General features: G+C 37.7%; 1 protein-coding gene across 43 annotated transcripts in view; it reads left to right on the forward strand.

The window, feature by feature from the left end:
• The window catches only part of Pbrm1 (polybromo 1), a 109335-nt gene that overhangs the window by 35822 nt on the left and 48053 nt on the right, over positions 1-25460 (forward strand). For 29 of the 43 annotated variants that reach the window (XM_031361834.1, XM_031361815.1, XM_031361836.1 and 26 more), the window contains 7 exons: positions 727-868; positions 2843-2940; positions 4924-4968; positions 9931-10207; positions 12724-12829; positions 14917-15559; positions 21984-22195. In XM_031361834.1, the coding sequence (XP_031217694.1) occupies positions 727-868; positions 2843-2940; positions 4924-4968; positions 9931-10207; positions 12724-12829; positions 14917-15559; positions 21984-22195 (1523 nt within the window). The remainder of the gene's footprint in view (positions 1-726; positions 869-2842; positions 2941-4923; positions 4969-9930; positions 10208-12723; positions 12830-14916; positions 15560-21983; positions 22196-25460) is intronic. The other 14 variants (XM_031361818.1, XM_031361843.1, XM_031361846.1 and 11 more) reach the window with 1 other exon arrangement.

The following is a 25460-nucleotide window of genomic DNA, read 5'->3' on the forward strand; positions in this document are numbered from 1 at the left end:
GCTCTTTTTTTTTTTTAAAAAAAGATTTATTTATTATTATACATCAGTTCACTGTAGTTGTCTTCAGACTTGCCAGAAGAGGTAGTCAGATCTCATTAAGGGTGGTTGCTGGGATTTGAACTCAAGACCTTCAGAAGAACAGTCAGTGCTCTTAACCACTGAGCCATCTCGCCAGTGCTTGCATTCTTAATGACTTGTGCTACTTCTTTATAAATGACTGCACTGGAAGAAAGTAGTTAATAGACTTTTACTGATCTTTCTCTTGAGAGCTCCAGCACAAGAGCCACCTTCACTGTTTGCATGTCTCCTCTGCAGGCAAATATGTTATTTTGAATGCTTTTTTAGGACCTTATCATTGGTGTCCTGTGTGAACTGGAATGGACTCCTGATTTTCAGAAATCAGTAGTTCACAGTGATTCTTATTGAGTTCATATAAAATCTCTCTTAATTTTTGTTTCTCGGGGTTTTTCACTGGAAGTTTTCATAGTGCATTTGTCTTCAAAGTTGACTACTAAGGCCTGTAATTTATTTGGATTTTCAGATAAACTGTGATATTATCTAAATTTAATAATGTTTTAGACTTTACCTTTGAACATGGAAACCTTTACACATGGCTAAAAAGACATGTGGTGCTTACGAAGGGTTTTTTTTTTAAGTTGGACTTTCAGAAGAATAGTTGATAATTTTTATAAGAAGAACTTGTAATTGTTTATTTGTCTTTCACAGAACAAAGCTAAAGAACCAAGAATATGAAACTTTAGATCATTTGGAATGTGATCTGAATTTAATGTTTGAAAATGCCAAACGCTATAACGTTCCCAATTCAGCCATCTATAAGAGAGTTCTAAAACTGCAGCAAGTCATGCAGGTATGTTGCTGTTTGTTGTATCACTGAAATCGTTTCATGCATTTGGTGTGTCTTTTTGAGATGTCCCCATCTCCATCCCAGGAATATTAAGTCATTTCTTTGGACTACAAGTACCGTTGAATGTTTTTTTTAGACTTGTCAGAGCCCTGTAGAGGAGAAATAATCTTTTAAATACTGTAGATATTGAGGTAGAGGAAGCAAGGATTTGGCCCTGTGGGGAGAGCCAGTTTCAGGATCATCAGAAAGTAACCCTTCAATTCTAGTTGGAAATTGTGCTGTCTGTAGTGATCCCAGCACTTAGGAGGAGGAAGAGGCCAAAGGACTCTGGTTTTCCAGCCAGTTGTGCTTTATAATAAGACCCTGTAAACACCACCATCTCTCTCTCTCTCTCTCTCTCTCTCTCTCTCTCTCTCTCTCTCTCAGCCAGTAGCCAGTTGTGCTTTATAATAAGACCCTGTAAACACCACCATATCTCTCTCTCTCTCTCTCTCTCTCTCTCTCTCTCTCTCTCACACACACACACACACACACACACACACACAGAGAGAGAGAGAGAGAGAGAGAGAGGAGAAAGAGAATATGAGCGAGCTAGCTGGCTTTGGCAAAAGAACATCTGAGGGGGGGCTGGCGAGATGGCTCAACAGTTAAGAGCACTGACTACTCTTCCAGAGGTCCTGAGTTCTAATCCCAGCACCCACGTGGTGGCTCACAACCATCTGTAATGAGATCTGATGCCCTCTTCTGGTGTCTGAAGACAGCTACAGTGTACTTATATATAATAATAAATAAATAAATCTTCAAAAAAAAAGAACATCTGAAAATTAATTGAGGATTGTATTACATTGTACTATCCAAGACTTTATCAAATCTCTCACAGAATACGTTGGAGGGAATAAGATGCTATTGGGTCAGGGATTTTTAGGACAAAATGGAGGTATGAAAGACAGATTAACGCAAGCCAGGTGGTGCTGCTGCACGCCTTTAATCCCAGCACTCAGGAGGCAAAGGTAGGCGATCTCTGGGTTCAGAGGCCAGCCTAATCTATAGAGTTAGTTCCGGAACAGCCAGGGCTGCTCAGAAAAAAATTGTCTTGAGAAACCAATATAGCTGAATGCTGATGGCGCATGCATTTGATCCCAGGAGGCAGAGGCAGAGGCAGGCAGATTTCTAAATTCAAGGGCAGCCTGGTCTATATAGAGGCAGGTCCAAGACAGCCAGGGCTACACATAGAAACCTTGCTTTGAAAAATGGGGGTAGGGGGTGGGGAGAGTGGAAGAAATACAGATTAACTCTGTCTTACATGTGGGCTTTTGATCTTTGTTGGGTTGTATTTGCCTTTTTAATTTATATGGTGGCAGGGGATTGGTCAGAGTAAAATTAGAAGGAGTCAGTTCTCTCCTTTTATCATGTGAATCCAGTAAATCAAACTCAATTCATCAGGCTTGGTGCCAAATACCTTTACCCACTGAGCCTTTTTGGTGGAATATTTCTGGAAGCAAGAATAATCTTAAACCAATAAGAAACAGGCATTTAAAAATCAAACAAACATAGTCTTTACTTTTTTGTAATAGTAGATCTAAATTTTCACCTCTCAGTTTTGAAGTTTTTTTCTTTGCCATAGTGCTTCCTAGAAGTTCCATCTAAGTTCCCTTACCTTAAGCCAGGCCTGCACAGCAAGCCAACCCCACAGCTTGCCTCAGCTTTGAACTGTACCATGCCATTGACAATCATCAATGCTCCTAGCTAGCACTGGCTTATTTTATCTTTTTATTTTTTAGTTTAATTTCATCTACTTTTCTGTCTTGCAGACAGTTAAGTTAGGTTATTTAAAAAGTTTGAAGACTGTTGAGTTTTTGTATAGTGCATGAGGATGTACCTCTTAGTGAATGTGATATGCCTGGCTCTTTAACATTCATGTACTCATAGGAATGCCCGATAAAAGGAAGCTCACTCCTGGCATCTGCTTTATTTCAGGCAAAGAAGAAAGAGCTCGCCAGGAGAGATGACCTTGAGGACGGAGACAGCATGATCTCCTCAGCTACTTCTGATACTGGTAGTGCCAAAAGGAAAAGGTACACATCTTCTCACACCTGTAGCCAGCTCATTTTTATTTATTTTATTTTAGATAAATTCAGAAAAAAATATAAGCTATGAAGTATGAATTCTTTTAAAAGCTTTAAATATTTGATAGTATGTTTTTTCCAATTCATTTTAAGTTGGATAGATGGTGGTTTTTTTCCAAGTACTATATTGCTTTTACATGACAGAAAAATAACATGTAGCTGGAGAAACATTCTTTTCACTGTCCAGATTTCTTTTTTAAGGTGGCATTTTGAAAGTGCCATTTATATCTTAGATAGTTGTTTCAAAGTGAATTGCAGAAATGGAATAGTAAAGAAGAAAGGTAAGGACCAAGTCAGTGCTGCTGCTGCTGCTGCCATTTGAATAAGCCCCTGCTTTGATCCTTGCTTCTCCTTAGTAATGTGGTCTTTATTCAGTGTGAAACTACTGGATAATAACTACTTATAGGCAGTAAAATAAGTTGATTGTTTCTTTCTAACCATCCTCTCAACTTCCCTAATCCTTTTCTTTCCCTCGCTGATTTTAAGGAGGGAAACCTCACTGTGAGATTCTAAAGATAGGCTCTTAATAAGGAACGTTGCAAGACCATCTCTTGGAATTTCTTTGTCCTGGTCATTATGGAACATCATATTCTCGCTGAAGATGAACTGTTTTACATTCTTTGTAGCATCAGTCTGTCTGAGAGGATTCCTTGAACAAGGAATAAGCTAGTCGTTGATATCAGGGCTTGACAGACTCAGAATTGAATAAAGAAGTCAGTTCATTTTTTGACATATTTCTGTATTTGCATTCAAAGAGCCACTAAGATCAGAAGGCTTTGAAATGTGGTTCAGGAGAAAAGCTGCCCTGTCTTCCCCTCTTAAACTGAAGTTGGGAAACAGTTTTTAACTTGGAAAATAACTGCAAAGTTGTGTGGTATTAGCTGAATTGGTTGATGTGCCCTGAGCTGCAAGTCTCCTCCATTACTAGCCTGTGAATTTCATCCTTCCAAGTTCTTAATTCCTTGTTATACTAGGGACAACGGAGGAAAAATGTGAAACCAGATCAGAGACATCAACTCAAGAACATCTTTGAGTATAATTATATAATTTTCTTCAACATCACCTGTGTTTTCCAGATCAGTCACCAATCAAAGATAGAAACTTCTCAGGCAAAAGAAGGTAATGGAGGCAAAGTGATGGTGCAGTTAGTACCAGCATTGGATTAGTGTTAGGAAGATTTCAAAGAAGCATTAACCTACACTAGATACATAAAATTACATATCTCTGTGGCCTGTAGTTTATGGGATGTTCCAAGTAGATGAAGTTATTACCCTTCAACCCCCTATAAAAAGAAAACTAAGCTATATGTTACTAAAATTATTTAATCATATTTCAGACAAAATTCACCTTATGAATAGGATTCCTAGGAAATGGTTCATAGTAATAAAGTGAAAAAAGTAGCAGAACCATAAATTATTTATCAAAACAACAACAATAATAAAATATATATATAGCCCATGATTGGGCTGTAAGCTTGTGTAATATTAAAAGACAGAGACTAAGATCCTATTGGTTAGCAACAGAGTGATGAATCTTTTAATGACAGTTAGTAAGTGGGTCTCTGAAGCAGGCAAGCAAACCTGAGCTTGGCTGGAGATGTCAGAACCATGCTTTCCAGATACCACTCCACTCCCAAGTACTGTGTATGACTCTGGTATTTATTTATTTATTTATTATTTAATACTGAAAAGTCTTAAGAAAACTGGATTGCAGGTATATATTCTCTTCACTTTGGGAAAGCATCCTTTCTCCCTACCCTCTACCCAAAAATCTGCTTTCAGTTTCTGTGTTGAAATGTTTCAAGTGTTATGATCTATTATCTTTTGGACCAAATAATCTTCTTTTTCTCAATCATTTTTGGCTTATGCATGACCCTCCAATGTTGCTTGTTTTATTTCTCTTCACATGTACTGTTTGTTTCTGCTTTCCCAGGAATACTCATGACAGTGAGATGTTGGGTCTCAGGAGGCTATCCAGGTGTGCAGACCTTTTTTATGCATAAACATACTTTTAATATTGTAATTCTTCTGTGACATGGTCAGTACCGACAGTATGAAAAGAGAAACCTTATGCATGTTAAACAAGTGTTTGGATGCCAGTTTATTTTTTGAATAGAGAAAACAATAAAGTAGAAGTTTAGAAGTCTAGTTAGTATGTCAAAATTAGCCTTCGTGTGTTCAGTACTACCTTTATTTTGTTGCTAACTTTCCTTTCCAGGGGCAAACACCCCCTCACTTATCATTGTGGCTATGCATCTTTATCAAAAGGTAGAGGCTGGCAGTGCCAGTGACATGGGTTGGTGGATGCTGGTCTCATCTCAAGAGTCTTTCTGCCTAGGGATGGTGGAGAGGTTAGCACCAACATTGGCAATCCAAACAATCAGTGCCTGTAGGTACTTGTACATTGTTCTTGGGTTAGTGCTTCTTGTCCATTTCCTTACCCTCTGACCCTGTCTGCATCTTACTCTTAAAGCATCCATTTCTATAAGGCATCTTTTGTAGGTTTCTTAATTTCAGTACAACCTATAAATTGCCATGTTACAATGCTGAATGATAATTGTATTGTGGGGGATTGTTTGTTTGTTTTTAAGGTGTATTTTTATTTTATGTGTTTGGATGTTCTGCTCACATGCATGTCTGCACCATGTGCGTGTGGTGCTGACAGGGGTCAGAAGAGGGTGTCAGATGGTCTGAGACTGGAGTTAGAAGCCTCCATTCATCAGTGCAGCAGCTTAGTCTATAACCACAGCATCCTAGAGGCTCAGGAAGGAGGGTCACTACCTATTTTGTTTGTTTTCTTTTGTTTTTTAAAAAAAGATGAGGGATTCAGAACAAAGTCCCTTCTTACTCATAATCATTATATAAATTAGAAAAGACACTCATTTATTTTTTAATTTAGAAGTTTGTTCTACTATTCTGATACTCCTAGTACAGGACCTTTTATGTCCAGTTGCCTCTAAAATTATCTTTATTACAATAATGTATATGATTTTGCTTGGAATCACTTTAAGTATACAATGATGAATAGTCTTGATTTTGAGTCCCTTAAGATGTATTTTAATTGGGTATTGGGGCTTATTCTTGTAATCTCATCACTTGAGAAGCAGAGGCAGGAGAATTCTGAGTCTAGCCTTAGCTGCATAGCATGAGATTTTATCAGATAAATAGCAAGTATTTTAGCCAGGCCTGGTAGTAAACAGATGTGTACAATCCTGGTTGTGCTGAGATAGGGAGTTCTGGAATTCCTGGCAGGCTTATATTATGAGCCCTTATCTGGGAGAGGAAAAAAAAAGATGAGTTTACTTTAATATATTGCAAGGTACTGATTCTTAAAGAATGTTGATACAGGTTAAAAAGTGCAGGACCTATTTTTATGTATGTTTTCAAAAGTGGAAGTTACCTAAATATTAATAGTTAATAGCCAAGTGACATCGGAAATGGACAGAAAAGGAACTGGAGAGCTGACTCCAGTGTCTAAAAGAACTTGATGATATTCTGGAGGTCCCAAGTTTGATTACAGAACCTACATCAGATAGCTTATAACTGCCTATACCTCCCAGTCCAAGGGAACCAAAGCTCTCTTCTGGCTTCCCTGGGTACCTGAACACACGTGGCATACAATCATGTCACATACTCCCCCACATACATGCATCCCTGATTGCACACAAATAAAGATAATAAAAAATAAAATGGCCAGAAATTTGGGGTAGGCAGAGCTGCAGTTTCTTCTTACACATGTGTAATATAGGATTTATTTCATTCCATAAAGTATATGAAGCTTTCAGAAGTCACCTGTATAATAAGGTTCACTGTACATACTGGAAATCCATAAACATAGCAGCCACTAAAGTTAATACATATATGTAAAGTTAGCTGTAAAGTTTTCTGAACCAGTGGTTCTCAGTCTCAAAGGCAATGTGTAATGATTTAGAAAACTGAAAAAGAAATAAAACTGAATTTATTCAAGGAAGGCAATGTGTGATCCTAGCAATAGCTTTGTTTACCTCTGTCTTGCGTTTGGTTTTGGTTTTTGTTTGTTTTTGTTTATTTGTTTTTTTGTTTGTTTGGTTGGTTGGTTGGTCTTTTCGAGACAGGGTTTCTCTGTGTATCCCTGGCTGTCTTGGAACTCACTCTGTAGACCAGGCTGGCCTGAAACTCAGAAATCCACCTGACTCTACCTCCCAAGTGCTGGAATTAAAGGCGTGTGCCACCACTACCCAGCCTGTCTTAGAGTTTTACTGCTGTGAACAGATACCACGACATAAGGACAACATTTAATTGGGTCTGGCTTACAGGTTCAGAGGTTCAGTTCATTATCATCAAGGTGGGAACATGGCAGCATCCAGGCAGGCATGGTGTAGGAGATGCTGAGAGTTCTGTATCTTGTTCCAAAGGCAAACAGAAGACTGACTTGCAGGCAGCTAAGATTAGGGTATTAAAGCCCATGCCTACAGTGACACACCTATTCCAACAAGGCTACATCTACTCCAACAGGGATACACCTTCTAATAGTGCTACTTCCTGGGCCAAGCATATACAAACCATCACAGCCTTTGAGGCTGTAAACCAGTTATATGTTATTTATGGTATAAATAGAGAAAGAAAACTACAGCTACTAGATTAGAACAGTGTTTTTATGTACAGGAAGATTCAAGTTCTGGATATGACCCATTTGTAGCTGCCAAGTGTTGGGATTGTTGGCATTGAGAATGGACTGTTTGCTATTCTTTTACTTGATATAAAAACTGTCTTTTAAAACCTCACTAAAGTCTACCACAGAATCAGTCCCAAATAAGAGTATAGGTTCATACAGAAAAGTCTGCGCTGAATCTTTGAAGAGAATGAGGTTATCTCCTGGTTCAAGTCTAGCTTTTGATGGAAGGCTTCTGCTTCTTAGAACTTCTGGAATGAGGAACTGATTTCTTTCTGTGTTAACTAATGAGTGCTTTTAAGCCTAGCATTTCAAAACTGAATTCTTGCATCTTCGAAAGTCAAGATCTACATATGAGATATTTCAAGACAAGCCATATCTGACTTGGTTTTAAGTATGACTTCTGTGACTTTTGATTCAAGTTCCAAAATTTCTTCTCAGTCTCTGAAAGTTAAAGTTGTCGTGCCCTAGTGTGGAGCTCTGTCATTCTGGAGCTTTGTCCTTATTAATAGTATCTCTTGACCATAGACCTGGCACCTTGCCACATCATCATGCCATATTGTTTCTTAGAGGAAATACTATCCACTAGATGAAGCATCTCTTAAATTAACTTACCAAATATTTACATGGTGCAGGATAGAAAAGAACTGAAGGAGAAATTGGCAGAATAATAACAGGGCTACAGTGGAAAAAGGGAGTCAGAGTGGAGATGTCATAATGAGGATGAGTCCAATTCTGGAAACCATAAGTTATTTTCTTTATCTCTCCTGTTTAGGCAACTTTCAGTTTATCATGAGCTCCATCATTAAGTTCTGAGACTTAAGGGTGTCTGAGTTCCTGATTTTTTTTTTTTTTTTAATTTTAACATACACTGCACATATACAGATGCATTTACGATCTTTCTGTCCCCTCCCCCTTTCCCTTTTTTTCAAGGTCTTATGTAGCCCAAACTTGCCTAAACTTGCCTAAACTTGCTTTGAATCCAAAGATGACCTTGAAATCCTGATCCTCTTGCTTCCACCTCCTAAGTGTTGGAATTACAAATATGCAGTACCATGCCTGGCTTCTATTTCCGGTTTTTGAAAACATATCATTTTTGTTTCTTTTTTAAAGGATTTATTTATTTAACTCAGGACCTTTGGAAGAGCAGTCAGTGCTCTTAACCCCTGAGCCATCTTTCCAGCCCCTAAAAACATGTCTTAAATTGAGACAATGTCTCATGACCCAGAAGGAGAATAATAATATAGTCTGAGGGCTAGGCTAAGAAACCCATAGCCATATAATTTTTTTCAGGAATGAACTTCCTTCCCTTATAAAACAGAAAACAATTAAAAATATTTACCTCTGTGTACTATGCTATAGGATCTTAGTAATTTTTTATAGACTAGAAACTAAATCTTAAGTTATTTCTTTTTTTACATACTGACTACTTGGGAGACTGCTGGGTAGTCTAGCTAGAATTTATCAGTATCCTGAAGACATGAAAATATTGACCAGAAGTCAAACTGGAAGATAAACTCTTGCAATGATTTATTGAGCCATTTTCCTTGAATTTTATCCTCTCTGAGCTGGTTTTCTCAACAATTAAGTAAGGCAACCATCTTGGGCTCCTTCTGAACTCTGGTGTTAATATTCTTTGTTCTGTACCATTCATATCAGTTTATCATCTTGATTGGATACACGCTAAGCGCTACAAATTTAGAATTTCGATGAACCACAGCCTACTTGAGGGGACTTTGGATTAGACAGGAACACTGTGGAACTTGTGTCTCCTATGGAGAGACAGTAGTGTGCAGAGGTTTTTTGTTTTGTCTTTTTTTTTTTTTTTTTTTGGCAGCCAGGATATTTATTCTGTTTAGGAATAGCTATCTTAAGAGATAAAACGCTGTTAGGTTGTTTTGTTTTGTCTCTGTTTAGAAATGGAGTGGCTATTTTATTGTATTATTTGTCCCAAAATGAAAAATATATTTCATGTAATTATTGAATTTCATTTTCTTATGGTATCACACAATATCTTTTTTGAACATTACATTTTAGGAGCTATTCTAAACAGGTTTGTCACTGGTTGCTCCTGCCAGGATCTCTGTTTTAATCATTTTGTAAATTTTCTTAATATTCTCTTATACCTTTTCAGCGTTCTTACTCTGTTTATGGCACATCTAGTCAATATATTGTAATCATTATGAAGTACCTGCCCATAAAAAAACATTTTTTTTCAAATTCATGGTCACCCTTGGATAAAGTAAACTGACCTTGTTTTTTCCCCTTTTCTACCTTCCCCCTCAACAGTAAAAAGAACATAAGAAAACAGCGAATGAAAATTTTATTCAATGTTGTTCTTGAAGCTCGAGAGCCAGGTTCAGGCAGAAGACTTTGTGATCTGTTTATGGTTAAGCCATCCAAGAAGGACTATCCTGATTATTACAAAATCATCTTAGAGCCAATGGACCTGAAAATAATTGAGCATAACATCCGAAATGACAAATATGCAGGTGAAGAAGGAATGATGGAAGACATGAAACTCATGTTCCGCAATGCCAGGCACTACAATGAGGAGGGCTCCCAGGTAAGGAAGGGCTCCTAGAGTGTGAAAGATCAGAGCTAGACTCTCTCTGACTCTGGGGTGGGAGCGAGAGATGCAAGTGAATCTGCAGGTATGCATGTGCTTGTAAATGCATGGGAAGCTAAATGAAAGGGGATTAGGTATCTTCCTTAATCATGCTGTCTTATCTCACTGACTTACAGCTAGGCTGGCTCAGGATCCTTTTTCCCAGTGTTACAGTTTTAGGCATGTGCAGTAGTACCTAGCTTTTTACATAGGGTTCTCAATCCTTTTTTACATTTCAAGACAAAGTATCTCATTTTCCAGGCTGGTCTTGAACTTATCATCTTCCAGTCTTTGCTTTAGCATTTTCATTTGTCATGCACTACCACAACCAGCCACCACTTCTTGACTCTAGTTATTTTTGGTGACTGTGTTAATATTTTGTCATTCTTTGTTGCTTAAAAATGGAAGACAGTATGTTTTAAAGAGTAAAAGTTTATAGTTTAAAAAGATTGTTCACTGGGCTGGAGAGATGGTTCAGAGGTTGAGAGCACTGACTGCTCTTCCAGATGTTCTGAGGTCAATTCCCAGCAACCACATGGTGGCTCAGAACCATCTAAGATGAGATCTGGTGCCTTCTTGTGGCCTGCAGGCATCATACATGCTGGCAGAAGGCCGTATACATAATAAATAAATAAATCTGTTTTTTAAAAAGTTGATCCTTGAGTAAGGGTACTTGCTCTGCAAACACACAGATTCAAGTCAAGTTCCCCTAGCAACTATGTAAAAGCTAGGCAGCACTGCACATGCTTGTAACTAATATTGGGGAAGAGACCAGAGGATCCTGAGGGCTTGCCTGCCAACCAGATAGCTAAAAGTCAGTGAGATAAGACAGCATGATTGAGGAAGAGACCGGATACTTTCCTTTGGTTTTTCCATGCACTTATATGGCACCTAAATTTTAATCCTGCTCTGTGTTGGGGAGACAATTTAGTATGTAAAGGTACTTGCTATCCATACATGAGGACCTAAGTTCAAGTCCCTAGCACCCAATGTAGAAAGGCAGATATATCAGTACATACCTGTAGTACATACCAGTGCTAGGGAGGTAAGACTAGAGAATCCCTGGAACTATAAGTTGGTTTAGCCAAATTAATGGGTTCCAGGTTCATTGAGAAGACCCTATCTCAAAACAAAACAAGATAACAGAGAAGTGATCAGCTAACATCAACTCTGGCCAGCATGCACAAGTGCACACCACACATATGTAAAATAAAGAGCTGGGTGTAGTGATGCACAGTATAGCCCCAACAACTTGGGAGGCAGAGGCTGGTGGCTCTCTGAATTTAAGATGAGTTTGGTCTTCTTCATGAGTTCTAGTCCTACCAGGGCTATTTAAGACTCAGTCTCAAAAAAACAAAATGATGATAGTAACAGAAAGATGACTGTTAATGCCTCCTGCTTTGCCAGTGTCTATGAAAGGAAATTTTCCTTCCTAAATCTTTATTTTCCTACTGTATACTTTAGAAATAATATTAATAGTACTTACTCCAGAGTTTTATAGGATATTAAAGAGACAGAAAAGAAATAACTGAGTTTTGGGAACAGTACTTAATACTGAATATGTACTTTAAGAAGCCAATACATTAAAATGTTTATCTTTTTTATTATTTATTCATGTTTAAGGATTTTTTAAAAGATTTTGTTTTATGTACTTTTATATTTTGCCTATGTGTGTGTATGTGTATCGTGTGTGTGTGTGTGTGTGTGTGTGTGTACATTATATGTGTGTCTGGTGTTAAGATCAGAAGAGGATGTTGTGTCCCTTGGAACTGGAGTTACAAATAGTTCTGAACTTTGTTTCAAGGAATCTAGTAACCTTTCTGCCTTCTATAGACACAGACACTTACATGTGCAGGCTAAGCATCCAGACATATGAAGTAAAAAATAAAACATCTATAAAATTTCTACCACAATGGATCTTAGGTATTAACATGCATATTTATACATTAGAATCACCCAGAAAGCTTCAAAATAGGTCCTCCCCATAAGATAGGAGTGTTATTGTTCGGAAGAGAACATAAAGATTTAGCTGCCAGTTCTCCTACATCATGTGGGTTTTTTTGTTGTTGTTTTGTTTTGTTTTTTTGGTTTTGGTTTTCTTCAAGAGAGGGTTTCTCTGTGTAGCTTTGGCAGTTCTGGAATTCATTCTATAAACCAGACCTTGAACTCACAGAGATCCACCTGCCTTTGCCCCTTGAGTGGTGGAATTAAAGGCATGTGCCAAGACCATCCAGCTGACTTAAACTATGTTTTAAACTCACTCACACATAGTCATTCTTGTTTACTTGTTTGTTGATGTTTTGCTATTTGAGATAGGGTTCCACTGTGTAAGTGATGTCGGCCTCAAACTTGTGATTTTCTGCTTCCTGAATATTAGTAACTATGTATCACTACCATCAGAGAAATAAAAACTTCTTTACTCCTTAATTGCAGTGTTTTTAGGAAAAAAGATTAAGTCTGTTTTTGGAATGTAGGTATACAATGATGCCCATATCCTGGAGAAGTTACTCAAAGATAAAAGGAAAGAGCTGGGTCCATTGCCTGATGATGATGACATGGCTTCTCCCAAACTTAAACTGAGTAAGTCTGACTTATATTTTGCTCTTCAGTTTAGTCTGTCAAAGAGAGATTGCATTTCTTTAATTAAATGAGTATCTTTTTACTCATTTAGTGACACTGCTATTAGGTATGTTTCTTCACATTTACACTCTTTGATTGTGTTTTAAGTAACAGTATAAGAATAAACAAGAGTATAAAGTTAGGTAGCTTTTTTGTTGATGGGACTGGGTATATGACAGTGAAAATGAGGGCAGATTCATTTTGCTACAACTGCAGAGTTTACTTTCCATTGTTCATGAGCTGTAGTAAAGTAGAACATTGTGTAAGGACAAAGAATTGAAGATTTGCTTAGCTTATGGTAGACAAGGAGCAGAGAGAGACAGATTCGACCAAAGACAAGACACCCTCCAAAGGCACTGCACCAGGGACCCACTTAACTCCAACCTAGCCCATCTCCCAATACTGCCATCAGATTATCACTCCCTCAGGTCATCTGTTAATAAATACTCTCATGCTCAGTACCTCTAAGTGATTGTATCTACCAGCTTGGTTCTAAGTCTTTCATGAGGAACTTTTCAAGGTATACTTTATGTTCAGATCATTAAAAAGGGGAACTTGAATATCAACGGCAGAGGTTTTCCTTGCTTTATTGAATGCAGTGAGTAATATAGCCATGGACTGGGAAGACTGTTCTTTATCTGAAGCCAGGAAAAAGAGTATGGCAGGTTTGTTAATGTTTATTTGGTGATGCTTAAAATTAAAAATGAATCCCAACAATTCTACTGGATAAAATTTGGAAAGTGAGAGCTGGCTTAGCAGTTAAGAGCACTGACCGCACTTCCAGAGGTCCTGAGTTCGATTTCCAGCAACCATATGCTGGCTCACAACCATCTGTAATGGGATCTGATTCCGTCTTCTGGTGTGTCTGAAGAAAGCTACAGTGTACTCATATGCATAAAATAAATAAATAAACCTTAAAAAAAATTGGGAAGTGAGAAATTCAGGGACCATTTGAGTAACCTATATGGATATGATTTATCAAAAATTTTAAAGGAAAAGAACACATCAAAAAAATCATTGAATTAAAGAAGGTATTTCTGAATTATTTAATATAACTGAAACAAATGCTAAGCAAACAATAACATCAAGTAATCTTAAATGCTAAGCAAGCAATAACAATGTCAAATAATCTTTAGAGTTGTGTTTACTGGAAAGGACAAAGACAAGCATCTTTTTAACATAAACTACCTATAAACTGAATTTCTTTGTTGCTTTGTAAATTGCTGCTAAATGACAATTCCTTTTCTCTAAGGAATAGAGGTGCATGCCTGTAATCCTAGCCCTTGGGAGCTGGAGTCAGGAGGATCAAAGTTCAAGGCCAGGCTAAGCTATATAGTTTGAGGTCAGCCTGGGCCATCTGAGACTCTTTTCTATAAACAGACTAGTTTAGGGCATCCTGTTACTGAGTTGGTTATTCTAGAAATTTCCATGAATGGAACTAGGATACATGTGACTTCATATTTAGAAGTAAAATATAGTAAACTATATTAATACTTTGATATTCGAGTTTTAAGAATTTTATTAACACTTCAATTTCTTTCAACAACTTTTATCTTTTTCCTGAAGTGAAATTTTCAGTTCTCCAGGATGTCAGAGGTGATAACATCAGAATGTCAGAGATACTCATTTGCTGAGCCCATTCACAGCTATCTCAGCATGAAAGTATTTGTTCTCACATCAGAATACAGTCACCAGCTTTTGTGTCATTTTTACAGCTTTAATCCCAGCCTTTAGAGACTGGGGCAGGAGGGTTCAAAGCCCACCTGTGTTATATGAGATTTAGTCTCAAAATGTTTATATACATACATAAATTTTATTTATATAAATTTATTATATCTATAAATTATATTACTGAAGGGTAAAGGTTTTCTTCCAGGTCTATTTTTGTCTATAAGATCTATCTTACTAAAGATATGCTCAATACTGTAGTTTTACAAATCATTTAGGATAACCCCTTTCTTACTGTTGTGTTACCAGCTATGTAAAAATTTATGCTTATGCCATTTTATCTACTTAGCACTACATTACATTTCTCTCTCTTTCTCCAGGTAGGAAGAGTGGTGTTTCTCCTAAGAAATCAAAGTACATGACTCCGATGCAGCAGAAACTGAATGAAGTGTATGAAGCTGTAAAGAACTATACTGATAAGAGGGGTCGCCGACTTAGTGCTATATTTCTAAGACTCCCCTCTAGATCAGAGCTGCCTGACTACTACCTGACCATTAAAAAGCCCATGGACATGGAAAAAATTCGAAGTCACATGATGGCAAACAAGTACCAAGATGTAGATTCTATGGTAGAGGACTTTGTCATGATGTTTAATAATGCCTGTACCTACAATGAACCAGAGTCTTTGATCTACAAAGATGCCCTTGTCCTACATAAAGTCCTCCTTGAAACTCGGAGAGACCTGGAGGGAGATGAGGATTCTCATGTCCCTAATGTGACCTTGCTGATTCAAGAACTTATCCATAATCTTTTTGTGTCAGTCATGAGTCATCAGGATGATGAAGGAAGATGTTACAGTGACTCCTTAGCAGAAATTCCTGCTGTGGATCCAAACTTTCCCAACAGACCTCCCCTTACATTTGACATTATTAGGAAGAATGTTGAAAGTAATCGATATCGGCGACTCGATTTATTTCAGGAGCATATGTTTGAAGTATTGGAAAGGGCAAGAAGGTTGAATCGGTATGTTTTCAAAACCATTTCTTTATGATAAATACATGTGATTTTTAATGCAAAGCAGATGAGAGAATTATGCTTTGATAAACTTTTTCTGCTTAGGTACATGGTTATAGTAGGTAGCCTTCTATCCTGAATTCTTGGTAGGCAAATCATCTGCTTCCCCTTTACAGTGTTGGAGGGGTCAAAACTTGTAAAGAGGGAGTCAGACTGTGGTCACCTTTATCCCCAGCATTCAGGAGGCAGAGGCAGATAGATCTCTTGAGTTCAAGGACAGCCTGGTCTACAGAGCAAATTCCAGGACAGCCAAGGCCACACAGAAACTGTCTACAAAAAACAAACAACAACAAACTGTAAAGAACACATGTATTCTTTGAATTAGAAAGAGCACTACTAAGTTGTCATCATAAGTGCCAGTGAGAGGAGACAGAACTGAAGCTCTTGCATAATGCAGAAACCTAAAATGCAGCCTTTTGCAGAAGATGTCTTTTAAAGAATCAGTAATATAGATTGTAATAAAACTAAAAGTAGGATTTTTTTTTCCTTTGAAAATTAGTCAAGAATGTTTTAAATGAATTAAGTAGCTTGGAGTTATCCTTTGAGGATAGACTGGTCTAAATCTAATCACTTTTTTTTTTTTTAAGATTTATTTATTTATTATATGTAAGTACATTGTAGCTGTCTTCAGACACACCAGAAGAGGGCGTCAGATCTCATTACGGATGGTTGTGAGCCACCATGTGGTTGCTGGGATTTGAACTCATGACATTCTGAAGAGCAGTCGGTGCTCTTCCCCACTGAGCCATCTCACCAGCCCATCTAATCACTTTTTAAAAAACTTGCTTATTTTTATTTTATATGTACTGAGATGTCCTGCCTGCATGTATGTCTATGCAGCACATATGTCCAGTGCCCACAGAGGCCAGGAGAGGGTGTTGATTTCTTGGGGACTAGAGTTACAGATGGTTGTTATGCAACATTTGGGTGCTGTAACATGAACCTGGGTCCTCTGGAAGAACACCAGTGCTCCTCCAACCCCCTCAACCTCTGTTTCAGGTACTTAAGAAGGCCTTTTGTTTTTTATCTTATTTATCAATTTAAGAACTTACTGTAGGACTATAATGGATTTAAAAGAATAAATTTACATTAACTAAAGTTCCTTCAACTTTTTGGCATTTACTGTAAAAATACCCAGTGTAATCCAGCAATCGCTGTATAAGTTCTATATGCTCTTAAAGATACCTGGTTAAATTGAACTTAAATATAGTAAATCCTGCCTTCTTGTGGCTTACAATGATGAAGTACTGAGTCCTAGAACTTTAGGCTATTTAATTCCATCTAGGAGATCTTTGCTCTAGACCTTGAAGGAAAAGTAAATATTAATGATTGCTTCTCCTAGTGTCAACTTCTGTAAAGCATCATGGTAAAGCCCTTTGTGAAGATCATCTCTAACTCATCTATGCTTTCTAGGGAACTGATAATCTTTTCAGTCTTCATTTGAAGAATTGGAGATATGCAAGCAGAAAAGTTCATAATCTAACAGCTAGTAGGGATATGCCTTGGCTTGTTTCCCACTGAGAACACTGCTGCTAAGAGTTACCAGTTATGGAACACAGACATGAGTGATAAGCACTATTGAGCTCTATAATTTTTTGTTGTTGTTGTTGTTGTTGTTTTCAAGACAGGGTTTCTTTGTATAACCCTTGCTGTCCTGGAACTCAACTTTGTAGACCAGGCTGGACTTGAATTTAGAAATCTGTCTGCCTCTGCCTCCCAAGTTCTGGAATTAAAGGCGTGTACCACCACTGCCTGGCTGAGCTCTATATTGAAGAGCATGAAATCTTGTGGTTAGGATAAGACTGATACTTAAGGAAATGTGAAGTAGCATATTAAAACCCACCACTTTGAAAACCTAATCATGTAAGAGACTTTGTGGGCCAGAGTTTACCTAAAAAGGCACAAATTATCATGAAAGAGTTGGAGGATGAATAGAGAAGCTGATACTCCACATATGATAAATGGTACAAAGAAAGGGAAATGTTAGGGGGTGAATATGCTGTGTTCCGGAGTTTGAGGTGAGTCCTTGATTAGCATGCTTAGGAAATGGTTCCTTATGTAGTGCTATGGATAGAAATAAAGAAGAAAGTGGAGGTATCTTACAGTCATTTTATATATGAGGTTTCATTCAAGTAATTTTTGTTGGGTGACTACTAGTTAATGAACATGCTCTAGGTTCATAGGATGTAGCAGTACTTTCATGAAATGTAAATGTCCCCTTTTTTTCTCAGTTTAGGAAGTCTTTAAATCTAAAGATACTCCTGTGGTCCATTATGGCTTGAGTCCAGTGAGTCTTCTAAAGAACAAGTGTCTCGTAGATTATGGGGAACTCTGTCTGTTAAGAAGTACACAGATTGATATTTTTATGAAATAAGATCTTTTTATTCTCCTGTTGTTGACATGATAGACTTTTACTTTTGAGGGCTGGAAGATACAACCCATGACACATTTATATGAGACAGTAATCCATATAGTTTATTGCATGCCCAGAGCTCTGTTGAGAAACAGAACAGGGGGCTGGAGCCATAATGGTTCAGCAATTAAGAGGGCTAGATCCCAAAGATCTAAATGTGTTTACCAGCATCCACATGCTGGTTCATAACCATCTGTAACTCCATTTTCAGAGCACCTGACACCTTTTTATACCCTCCATAGGCACTAGGCATGTAAGTGATAAAAAGATATATGTGAAGGGAAAACACCCATACACCTAAATATTTTTTAAATGTTTAAGAAGAAAAACAAAAGCCATTTTAATTTTTGTAAATGAAAATAGTATTGTGACTTATAGCATAAGAATCAACAAAAAGAGCTAGATGTTTAGTGAGTGCAGTTATTGCCATGCAAGACCTGAGTTCAGATCCCTAGCACCCATATAAAAAAAGCCAAGCATGCTGGCACAGGCCTGTAACTACACTGCTTGAGAATGAAGGTAGCTGAGTATAGACAATAGGAAGATCCTTGGAGCTAGTCAAGCCAGACAGTACAAGACCCTGTCTCAATAAAAAAGATAGAAAGTAGTAAAGACACCTGACCTTGACCTCTGATCTCTATACACATGCATACACACCCACAAACAAATAACATACAAATGAACATGTACATACCCACATAACCACACACACAAAGAAAAAATTATAATAGTTTCTTAAGAAGAATTGATAAACCAAATGTAGTGGTTTATATCTGAAATCCCATCTCATGGAACCAGAGATAGAAGGATTCTGAATTTTAGGCCAGCCTGGGCTACATAGTGAGAGCTGGTCTCACAAAACCAAAAGAAAGAAGAAAAAAAGGAGTAACTTCAAATGCATCTGTTTAGTGAATTATACATAAGACGTTTATCTAGTATGTCCACGTTGATTTTAGGCATTCTAGATGTATAAGTACTCATTGGTAAATAAATTCATATGAAATACACATGTAGACTTCCAGAATATTCTTCCTTCATCACTACATAACCCTTACCCACCAGTACTGCTGAGAATTACAGAGTGCAAGGAATCTGAGCAGAAACAGTGACAGTGGTTCATTCACAGCAGCACAGGGCTGAGTCATGACTGTTGACCAGGGTGTTGTCAGGATTCCTAAAAAGCACTCTGGCTCCCTTGCAGGCAAAAAGACCCCATAGGAAGACAAGTACAGAGAAGAGATAGAACTTCCCTTATAATTTTAATTATTTCTTTTTGCTGAATGTCTGACTTACCTGAAAGGATTACTTAACAATTGAAGGAAATTAGAGTTGGTTGTTTTCTATCTTGAATTTTTGTTCTTGCATGGTAAATACCTGGTGTCTCAGGCTAACAAATCCTTACTTTTTTAAAACAACTAGATAGGTTAGGTAGGTAGGTAGGTAGGTAGGTAGGTAGGTGATTGATAGATAGATAGATAGATAGATAGATAGATAGATAGATAGATAGATAGATAGTTTTGAGCACAGTTTCATTGTATGGCGCTGGATGTCCTGAACTGCTTGTGCCTCCTGAGTGCTGGGACTTAGGGTGTGCTACATCAGTCATGGCTTTTTATTTATTATTTTCTTGATAGGATCTCACTATTACTTTTTTTCCCAATAGAATGTTTTTGAAACCTATAATTATATTGCAGAAATCTTTAAGAACAACCAAAGCAAAGATTAGTAAATTATTTATAATACTTTTTGAATAAACAAATTAAATCAGATAGCCTGATACTATAAATCTGCTCTTTCATTGTAACAGTAATTTACCAAATGTGTATTTTCACTTACAATTTCCACTAAAATTGTAAGCTATTATGAAATGAATTTAATTATAAGGAAATAAACTTCATATACCTTTGGTCAAGAGAAATTTCAAAATCAGTGTCTTAGGGGACTTCTTCCCTTACTTAATTTTGTTTTTATTGCTTTCCCAAAAGTATTAGCATCTTCAGATCCCAGAACATGTTTCTAGAACCTCTCTAGAACACCCATTTAGGTTATTGGCAGTGTTAATTCTTTATCAGTTCCCATTGTTGACAGGAGAGTCATCCAAAGTATCTCTGATATCTGGTGCTCAAGTGTCATGTGTTAAAAGACAGCTGATTGGCCTTGCTTTGTCTCCCATACTCCCCCAACCAGAATGTCTACATAACTGTTAATAATATATTTGCCATTACCCCTGATGACTTAAACCTATAATCCCAACATTTGGAAGGTGGAAGCAAGACAGATCATACAAGTTCAAAGCTTGCCTAGGCTTCCTACCCTCTTACAGGCCAGTTTGGCTATCAGTGAAACTGTGTCTCAATAAAGCTTATTTCTTATAGTTTTCTAATAACAAGGAAAGAAATTTAGATAAATATTAAATATGACATATAACTTTTTCCTTCTTGGGGTGTTGGCATGTCCCAATTCCCTCCAAATCAGTTACTTTTGAGAAATTAAATTTAGATTAACTCTCAGGCCTATACTTGTTATTACACAGGATATTCTCATGCCTTTAAAGTTTAGTTTCTGTTCTCAGTGAGTCCTATGAGTCAAGGTAGCAATGCTTAGGACCAAAAAGAAGAAAGATATAACCTAAATCTTTTATCACTTTCTATAAATTGGGTCTACAGTTAAGAAAATAGATAAAGCTAGGCAGTTGTGACCCATGCCTTTAATCCCAGCACCCAAGAGGCAGACAGGTTGATATCATCTTGAATCCACACCACCAACACCACCACCAACACCCCAAAAAAGAAAAAGAAAATAGACGCAAATTGAGTATTGGATTTGGTCAAGAGCAATAGTACAGTTTTTGATTCTGCTAGCTCCTTCTGCCCTGGTTGATTCATAGGCCTACATATCTGAGAAATGTATGAGGCCTTTCCTTTGACATGTGTAAGAAAGGAGCATGCCCTGAGCAAAAGGAAACACAGATACAACTCAGGTCAATTGTATATTTTTTCATTCATTCTTTTTTTTTGTTTTTTTGTTTTTGTTTTGAGACAGGGTCTCTTATAGGCCAGACTGGCCTCAAACTCACTTTTAAATGAGGATGACTCTGGACTTCTGATCCTCTTACCTCCACCTTTTTTTAAAAGATTTATTTATTTTATGTATATGAGTACACCCTAGCTGTCTTCAGACACACCAGAAGAGGGTACCAGACCCCATTACAGATAGTTGTGAGCCACCATGTTGTTGCTGGGAATTGAACTCAGGACCTCTGGAAGAGCAGTCAGTGCTCTTAACCATTGAGCCATCTCTCCAGCCCTTACCTCCACCTTTTGTTGTTGTTGTTGTTTTGTGGGGGTTTTTCTGTTTTGTTTTGTTTGGGGGGGGTTCGAGACAGGGTTTCTCTGTTTAGCCCTGGCTGTCCTGGAACTCACTCTGTAGACAAGGCTTGCCTGGAACTCAGAAATCCGCCTGCCTCTGCCTCCTACGAGCTGGGATTAAAGGCGTGCACCACCACTGCCCGGTTTACCTCCATCTTCTAAGTGATAGATCACTGACATGTACCACAATGCATGGCTCAAATATTCTAGAGGGTGTTTTTTGTTTTGTTTCAGTATTATTTTATCTTTTGTATGATATATGTATGTTTGTGCCCCACTTATGTACAATGTCCAAGGAAGCTAGAAGATCTTTTGGAACTGGAGTCGCAGATAGACATAAACTGCCGTGTGGGTGCTGGGAATTGAATCTAAGTCCTTTGGGAAAACAGCCAGTGCTCTTAACCACTGAGACATATCTTGAGCCCCAGATACTCTGTTTTAACAAACTTAATGAGACACACTTCTAACTGAGCCTAAATATTGTTAATATATCAATGAACATAGTAAAGCATTGGGCAGGATTTAATGTGTAATTGAGGTATTGTGAAAGAAGCAGTTTGTGTGACAATGGATACTTTTAATGCCATTATAGGACAGATTCTGAAATATATGAGGATGCAGTAGAACTTCAGCAGTTTTTTATTAGAATTCGTGATGAACTCTGCAAAAATGGAGAGATCCTTCTTTCCCCAGCACTCAGCTATACCACAAAACATTTGCATAACGATGTGGAAAAAGAAAAAAAGGAAAAATTACCTAAAGAAATAGAAGAAGATAAACTAAAACGAGAAGAAGAAAAAAGAGGTTGGTTCCTTTTACTTATTAAATATGAAGATTACTTATTAAATATGAAGTCTGTTCTAGCAACTACCACAGCTAGCTCTGGAGAGTCTGTGATTGAGGATTAAATGGTTGACTATTTCACAGAAGATGTGATGAAATAGAAAGCTTGTTTCATCATCTGTTCAGTTGTCACATCAAGTTATTTCTGACCCAGCTGATTGTCTGGAAACAGATGGTTAAGGGACAAGTATGGAGACCTTATGCCACATACTTGAGAGGCTTTTGCTGCCATAGAGCTTGCCTCTTAAACACATGAGACCCTGACAGGTAGATGAGACTTCAGTTGAACTACACTCCTAGCTTTGTTTTAACCATGCCACTCAAAATGGGGTACTTTGAATTATATACCAAATTTGCAAATATTTGACAATGGGATTTTGTCATTGCAAAAGTTGATTTTCTGGGGTGATGAGGGTGAGGAGCTTGAGGCAGGACCTCCCTGTATAACCCAAGCTGTGCTAGTGCTGCTGTAATCCTCCTTGCCTGTGGCCCATTTCTGGCATTGTAGGCATGTATCAACACAGTGGTACAATTTGAATAACATTTCAGTTTACATAGTTAACTAGAAATATATAACTATACAGAAGTTTTGTTACTCTGTAGCATCAGACTTTCTTAGACATTTCCCCCCCAGACCAGAAAACAGAATTGACTTGAAGCACTAAATCTTTCTCTGACTCGGCACTTATTCTGCCCCTTGGTTAGGCGTCACTTTCAAACATAGCTGTTTCCTATACAAACTAACCTTACCTTCATTGTTAGGGATTAAAGTTGTATACTAGGGGAAGGCCTGTACTCCATCCAGGTCATACTGTATTCCAGGGTGTGTCTGTATTCCTATCTTTGGATGTGATCCCTTACCAAAGTAGCCATGCCGCTGGATTAAAATTCTTCTATACTACTGTTAGTACAGTTTTCTAGTTCTCTTTATACAAAATTCTCAAGAACTTTGTGGGTCTGCTTTGTACATCACAGGGTTTTACTCTGTTAATCAACTATTGAATATCTTTTTTTTTTTTTAGTTGGCAAACCTTTTTGTTTTGTTAGTTTTTTTTTTTTGAGACAGGGCTTCTCTGTGTGTCACTGGCTGTCCTGGAACTCACTCTGTAGACCAGGCTGGCCTCCAACTCAGAAATCCACCTGCCTCTGCCTCCCTAGTGTTGGAACTAAAGGCATGTATGTGCCCTCACTGCCTATCCTGTTTTTTACTATAATGTCAATATTAGAGAGAGGGAATGGGGAACTAAAACCCTTAGATACTCAGGGATTTAAGTTGGTATAAACTTTTGGATATTAATTTGGAGTATGCACTTACATTTAAAAGTTAAGGTTGGCAGCATTTTAATTTATGGGAACCTATCCTTAAGAAGTTACAGATGTAAAAAAATAAATAAAAAATAAATTAAAAAATAAAAAAGAAGTTACAGATGTGTCGGGGGCTGGAGAGATGGCTCAGTGGTTAAGAGCACTGACTGCTCTTGCAAAGGTCCTGAGTTCAAATCCCAGCAACCACATGGTGGCTCACAACCATCCTTAACAAGATCAGACTCCCTCTACTGGAGTGTCTGTACTTACATATAATAAATAAATTAAAAATCTTTAAAAGAAAAAAAAGAAGTTACAGATGTGGAAAGAGTCTGTAAGCACAAGTTTCTTAGAGTGAGAAACATTGGAAGATCTGCCAGTCAAGTGCTAAGTGCAATACCAGTAGCCACAGGCAAGACTCAGAAGTTTTACTTCATTTATAAATGATATGTACCTCTCTCAGCTACATTTCTATTAATATTTAAAATAAAATAACATTTAATAGAATTTCAAGCAAAGCATACTTGCCACATGCTCATTGTTACTTCTCTGTATGGATCCTAACCCTTGTCAAAGATGTCAGTGCTTTAGAAGTTTGGTTATAGTATTAAAAGGCAGCATATGAACTAAGTGCTCATGGGAGGCATCACCACATAGCCATGTACACCAATAAGGCTGTAAAAGAAAGGCGAGGTGAGCATACAGGGGAAACCCATAGAGTTTATGTGGATGCTCTGTGCTAAATGACCAGGTGACAGAAGGCAGCTTACCCAGAAAGAAAATAGTACCTGTCTCAAGACATCATTGACTACATACTACATGATAGAGAACAGTAGGGAGGACTATATGCTTTGGCTCAAAGTAAGATATTCCAAAATGAGGCTGTGTATGTATCTCAGTATTAGAGAGCTTCCTAATACAGTTTTGGCCTTATTTGATTTCTATCACTGCCAGAACATTTAAAAATATGCTTTTAATAGATAAACATCTGTAAATGTTTTTACCTAGTAGAGTGTTCTTTGGTTCTTTGGGAGCCAAAAAATAGAGATTGAGTGAGTAGTTTGTGCCTGTCCCACGCTGAAGTCTCCTTCTGGGCCTGAAAAGCCAGAGCCAGAGTGTAAGGAAAGGAGCATAAAGCTTTAGATGAGACTAGCCAGTTGTCAGGTTATCCACACAAATCCACACATATATAATCTTTATTGGAGTCTTTCTTGATAAGAAACTATCTCTCAGAGGCTCCAGGCTCCATTTTATATCCATAAGAGACTCAGAAAAACTGGGACTTGCTAAGTTTTTTGTTTTATTTTTAATTTTTTATTTTACATGCTGACCACAGTTTCCCCTTTCCTCTTCTCCCATTTTCCCCTCCCCCATAAAAGGGGAGGCTTCTCATAGATATCAACCAGCTATTGCATATCAAATTGTAGTAAGATCTCCTCTTCTGTTAAGACAAGGGTTCCAAAGGCAAGCAACAGAATCAGAGACAGCCCCTGCTCCCATGGTGAGGAGTCCCACAAGAAAACTAAGCTACACAACAGTAATGTGTGTGGAGAGCCTAGGTCAGTCCCATGCAGGCTGCCTGGTTGGCGGTTCAACTTCTGTGATCCGTTATGGGCTCAGAGTGGTTGCTTCTGTGGAGTTTCTTGTGGTGTTCTTGACTCCTCTGTCTATTGGCTCCAACAATCCTTCCTCCCCATCTTCTGCCTAACGTTTGGCTGTTGGTCTCTACATCGGTTTCAATCAGTTGTTGGGTGAAACCTCTCTGATGACAGTTAGGCTAGACACCAATCAGTGAGCTAGTCTATTTTCTTTCAATTCTATAGAATATAGGATAGGTTTTATAATCTATTCCTATCATTAGGAATCATTAAATTTACCTTTTTTCCCCAATTTGTGTTAGCCTTTTTTTTTTTTTTTTTTT

The sequence above is a fragment of the Mastomys coucha genome, unplaced genomic scaffold (genome assembly GCF_008632895.1).
Source record: "Mastomys coucha isolate ucsf_1 unplaced genomic scaffold, UCSF_Mcou_1 pScaffold9, whole genome shotgun sequence".
Lineage (NCBI taxonomy): Eukaryota > Metazoa > Chordata > Mammalia > Rodentia > Muridae > Mastomys > Mastomys coucha.